This window comes from Belonocnema kinseyi, chromosome 3, assembly GCF_010883055.1.
Source record: "Belonocnema kinseyi isolate 2016_QV_RU_SX_M_011 chromosome 3, B_treatae_v1, whole genome shotgun sequence".
Taxonomy (NCBI): domain Eukaryota; kingdom Metazoa; phylum Arthropoda; class Insecta; order Hymenoptera; family Cynipidae; genus Belonocnema; species Belonocnema kinseyi.
Window position 1 is genome coordinate 48,979,243 of NC_046659.1, and position 6,013 is coordinate 48,985,255.

The following is a 6,013-nucleotide window of genomic DNA, read 5'->3' on the forward strand; positions in this document are numbered from 1 at the left end:
AGTGCAAACAAGTAACTTTTTTTAATGCCAGCAGACCAAAAAATAAACACTTATCTATCTAATACTTTTAAAAATGTTATGGACGAATGTTAAAATTTGAAATTTTTTTACCATTTTTTTGCAAAAAAACTGGTTCATTCAAACAATACATAACGCTTTTATAACACCAGTAGGACAGGGGCTGACCAGTGGTGACTGCACCCCTCCCAAGTCCCCAGGCGTTGTGTATTTTTTAAAAGGTCCTATCCGTATTTTCATTTCAAATACGTTCTCACTATTTTATTCTACAAATGGCACACAAATGATCTTGGAGTGAAATAGATAACAATTATTTTAAACCCCTTAAAATATTTTTGTAATTATCAATGTAATTTTTGCAAAAATAAATACAGTTTAATTACATTAGCTGAAGATAGTTTCTGATTATTTTATAATATTATTAACACGTAGAATAACCTAAGATAGATGCTGTTTCGATCGTTGCAGGTAATCCAATCTGGGATTATCCTTGGCACGAGACGACCTTCTACGATTTCATCAAATATGAGATTCCTTTACTCGATGTACGAAGCGGAACCTTTTCAAATAATAAACGTGCCATATCTGAAAATAGGTAGGGCTGGCAGCTAGAGATTCTGGAGCAAGTTCATGCATTCAAAGTGATTCAAACGCGAGATTATTCAGAAGGTCGGGGCATCAAGTTCAGTGGACTCTTCCACTTGGAATTTTCTCGATCGTGGTGTCTTCTTGCAATTCCTTATAATTGGAAGAGGCGGAAGAAAGCTTCTTTGGAACACTATGCCATCCATTATAAAGCTTTTCTTCTTCCAGAAAGTAATTAAGCAGCTGATGGAGCTTCGTATACTGAGCGTCTGCAGGTCAGAGAACAAAAGTTATTAAAAATCAGAGAAGGTTTGACTTTGAACTTTGAAAAGAAGTCTGGAAAGTCTATATATGAATAAGTGAATACTCGCTGCCACTGAAATTTCAATAAGCGTCACTGATATTTCAGTCATTTTTTCTCCTGGAAAACCAGTGAAATGCGGTTGGAATTTGAATGGATAGTGGCAGATTTATTCTCAGTGAATTTTCAAAAATTGAAGTAACCAGAATTCTAGAAAAAGTTTCAAATAGGAATTCAAACCGAACTAATCTGGAATATTCTAAAAATTTCGAAAACTGTATTCATTAAATTGGTATTGTTTCATATCAGCCTAATGTCACCCAGACTCTCTCCCTCAAAACGCTTTATAAGTTATACGTGAATGTTCCTTTCAAAAAGGTAGAAATACCGCAGTCACAGAAAAAACTGGGGGTTCACTAAAGTTGCGGCTCAAATAGAAGTTGGTATCATTTAGAACTTGAGTTCCATTTGATACCTGTAGAGAGCTAAAAAGATTCGTTTAGAGCGCTCTTGAAAAGAGCATGGAGGCGTATGCATTGTCGACAAGTATACAATCACCCCGAGATAGAATTCCGAACTAACCGAAGCATACATGCATGCACTATGAATGCAGTTATTAAAATGCTAAAGTAAATATAAATTAATTATTATTATACATCAAAAAGTGTTTGAATTTTTGAATTCAAATAAATGCGAAGAAGAGGGTTCAAAAGATTACTTTGTGCAAAATAAAATTACATTTTTATAAACATATAATTAAAAGATGTTAAAAAATAACATTAAAACAGGAAGATACAAGTTCATTAAAAAGCTTGTATGAACTTATTATTAACTAAATAAAATTTATGAAATCGAAACACAAAAAGAAATTTTTCAACCAAATACTTTAATTTTGAACAAAAAAAGCTAAATTTACATCAAAGATAGAACATTTTCAGATAAAAAATTCTTTTCTAACTAAAAATAAAAAACTAATTTTGAACAAATAGTTGAAATTTTAGAATAAATAATGAATATTCAATTATTCATTTTGTAATCACTATTTATTTGATAAAAAGAATTCTTTTTAACACTTGTTTTGAATTCAGCGCCAACAACGAGCAAGATAAGTGCAACCCTAACGCAAGCGCATTAGCTAATGATGGCCACGTTGCTATCACTGGCGGATTTTATAGTGCTTGTTCTCTAAAGTCTAACAATTCTAAAGTAATGCATGTTCGGCGGTTTGACGCTTTTGTCGAATATACAAATTCCACGGAGATTTACATTGATCTTGCATTCGACAGAAGAGTATTAAATAGGTTAGTATCCCCTGCGCGTACAAAGAGGGTCTTAAAATTGTTTATTTATAATAAAATAAAGTACGAAAAAGATTTTATTTGAAAGTTTTATTTCAGAAATGGAAAATTATGATATATTTAATAAGGTAACTGAACTAATTACAGAAAAGATATTATAATCCTAGATGCGGCATGTGTATAGTTCGAGGAACTGATTGTAGACGGTGCTCCCGGCGAAAATTGCCCGATTCCCCCATGCCTCTCGACCTGAAATCGCACCCTCCAACTACTTTGCCCCTGCAATCTTCACCCGTCGAACAAGTCCACCAAATAGCCGATACTAAGTCGGCAAATACTAAATACTTAAAAATATAAAATACAAATTTTATATCGAGAATTTTGATTTATTATTTTCAATTAATGAATCAATTATTTGAATAAATTTTGTATCAAGAAAATAATTATTACGATACACTATTGTGTCGCAATAAATATATATATATATTGAGTTGAAATTTAAAATAATAATTTTTTTTCATAAATTTGATCGTACAGCGTTCTCGCATGTATAATTAGCGATTTGGAGTTTTTAGATGTAGAGTTAAATGTTATAGGAATACCGCCTCCCTCACGATTATTAATTTAAGTAAAAGATAATTCGTAAATTTCTATGTTTGTGTAATTAATTATGAATTAAATAAATTATAATGAAACGATAAAATTATATAATAAAATTATTTTTTATTAAATTTTTTATATAATATTTTATAGAAATTTATGTATATTACTATGTATGTAAATTATATCCCGATTTTTTAAATTGCGAAACCCATAATTTCAAAATTAAAAAAATTTATTTTTGAATTTTACTCGAGTGGTTGATCAGAATATATAAATATTTTGCCTTACATTTCTCAATTTAAACTAAAATGTCAGAAATTATTGGAAAGTTTCTAAAACATTTATCTCTTAATTGTTAGTTTGTAATAAATAATCCGTCAATGAACTATTTATTGTCGCGGGCACATTCTCACCGTGCGCTGTGCCCGTGGCTCGCAATTTTGAGCGCGCCTGGGGCGCGCGTCTTTTGATTCCCGCGATTCGCGCTCAGATATTTATTCCTTGCATTTAGAATGCTTGAATGAAACTTTATCAAAAACATCTCTTCAGATCGCAGTATTTATATGCGTGTACATATTCTGAATTTTTTGCTTCAATAAGTATAGTTAAAGATTAAGTTTCTCAAAGCTCTGTAGGCTTTGAGATACACAATATTATCGTGACACTCGCGCTAAGCACTCGTTTTTTGACAGACAGTTGTAAATTTATATTTTCTGGACCACCTTAAAATAAACTTAAAAAATACAATCCGTTTTTTAGACATTTTTCTCTATCTCGCGTGTTATGCTAATAATAGGATTTTGGTTTTCATATTATTTTTTATACATGTATAAAGCAAAATATCCTACAAGTCTTCTTTCAGATTTTTCACGTATCTTGCGTCTTCTAGCGTGATATTGGAATTTTCGATTATCTGCATATATTACTTACGATAAAACAAAATTACGAGTCCTATTGAAAAGTGGTTTAAAGAAATTTTGTAGGATTTTTCAAAACCAATGTTGTGGTGTTAAATTTCGGGCAATTCTAATACTTTCTGCATCATAAATAATAAGAATGTAATAAATTAATACAAATTTGTTTCACTTTTCGGGCGAATAACTTTTTTCAATCAATTTGTTTTCGTACCTTTTGTTGTTTTTCCACAAATTTTTCATCTTTTTTTTTAATACCATTTTTATGATCAAAACAAAAACTACGTGTCATGTCAAAAAGTAATTCATAACAAATTTTTAGCTCTTTTTCGGGTAAATAATTTTTGTTGAATCATTTTTTTTCGTTACTTGTATCATTTTTTCACAAAGTTTTTTTTTATATTTTCAATGTTATTTTTCGCGAATAAAACACAACGTACGCCTCCTATCAAGAAGTGATTATTAACGAATTTGTAGATCTTTTTTGAGATCACAATTTTTGTTGATTCATCTTCCTTTGTATCCTGCATAGTTTCACCACAAAATGGGACTTTTTATATCTCATTATTTCTTGTGCAAAAAAAATTCGAATTTTCAACTTTACAAGAAAATCCAAAAAGTTTGTATGATAATCTTGTAGGGCTTTTAAAAAGCAATGCTTTTCTTTACTTTTTTTCATATCGTACGTTGTTTGGCTTATAATTTTTATTTTCGATTGATATTAAAAATTTGGAAAAATTTCTTTTCCGACTTGTCGGACCTTTTTTTTCTTATCCTTTCTCAATCATAAATGATGAGAATGAGAAAAATTAGAGGCCCTTTAATTTTTGTTATTAATTTCAGTTTCTAAATCATTTGAATTCTTAAAGGTAAAACGCTGTTACTTTTATCTGCAATATTGATATTTTATCCAATATAAATTAAATTGAAAATAAAGTTTCTTAAGTATAGTCCCAATATACTTGTTCTCTGTCATTCTTTTAATTGTTGTAATTTCGTTTTCTGAGTCTTGTCGATTTTTCGTTGTGTATTTTTAAGCTAAACAAATTTTAAACTATACATTATAAGGATAATTTAATTTAATACAAAAATCGAAACTTTAAGGGGTTTTCTATTATTCACTTTCAAAGAATTGTTCTTTTTTCTCTATTTTTAAGAAACCCCCTTTTATAATTTTTTCGCTTAAATCCTTCTTGGTAGCAGGTCTACTATTATATTTGTGGTTCGGAATTCAACTCGTTTGGTTAAAAATTCTAGTATTCAGTTGCAAATTTTATTATTTTGTAAAAAATGAAACTATTTTGTTAAAAAGTCATCTTGTTTCGTTAAGAATTCAGAAGCTTGGTTAAAAGTTGAACTACTTTGTAAAAAAATTATTCTTTTGGTTTTAAATTCACCTCTTTGGTCGAAAATTTAACTATTCTATTTTTAGAAAATTAATATTCCGCGGATAAAAAGTCATTTTTAGGCTGAACTCTTTTGTTAGAAATGTAACTATTTTGTTGAAAATTCGTTTTTTTAATAAGAATTAATTTTTTTTAACTAACAAGGTAAACATTTCATTTTTGATTTAAATGGATATTTTTATTAAAAATTAATATTTTCTAGTTTAAAATTGCTCCTCCCGGCTTTAAAATTCAAAAATTTTGTTAAAAATTAATATATTTTGTTGAAAGCTCGTCTTATTTTGGTAGATCATTAATTCTAGATTTAGTTGAAAATTAATCTTTGTTTTAACATGCAACAATTTTCTTGACATTTTGGGCTTTTTGTTTTGTTCAAAATTAATTTTTTATCTGAAAATTTGCAATTTTACATTTTTGTTTGAAATTTATACTTTATAAGTTTAAAATTGAATTATTTTTTAGAACATTCTTTTGTTTTGTTGAAAATTCATTTTTTTGGTCGAAAATTAATTTTCTTGATTTTTTTACATCGTCCTTTTATTAAAAATGCAATTGTTAAGTTCTAAATTAGTATATTTTGATGAATGATTTAACAACATGGTAGAAAATTATGTTGAACTTTTTTTGTTGACAATTTGGTTTTTTATGTTAAAAATTATTTTTATTTTAAATTACACCTTGTCTAGTCTTGCTTAGAAATGGATCCTTCATAAGTTGAAAATTCATGGAATTTGTTAAAAAATCGTCTTTTTTGGTAAGAAAATTAATCTTCTTTGTTGCAAATTTATTATATATTTCGACTTTAAATCTTAGGAATTTAAAGCGTTTCATATTGCATTCAAATCAGTTGAAAGTGAGTTTTAAATAATAACTGATACGAGGGATTTT

General features: G+C 28.5%; 1 protein-coding gene across 2 annotated transcripts in view; it reads right to left on the reverse strand.

Annotated features, from left to right (window-relative positions):
* Nucleotides 1-368: 368 nt before the first annotated feature.
* The window catches only part of LOC117170117 (alpha-tocopherol transfer protein-like), a 338,103-nt gene continuing 332,458 nt past the window's right edge, over nt 369-6,013 (reverse strand). For both annotated transcript variants that reach the window (XM_033356651.1, XM_033356653.1), the window contains exon 5: nt 369-872. In XM_033356651.1, the coding sequence (XP_033212542.1) occupies nt 703-872 (170 nt within the window). In that variant the 3' untranslated portion in view covers nt 369-702. The remainder of the gene's footprint in view (nt 873-6,013) is intronic.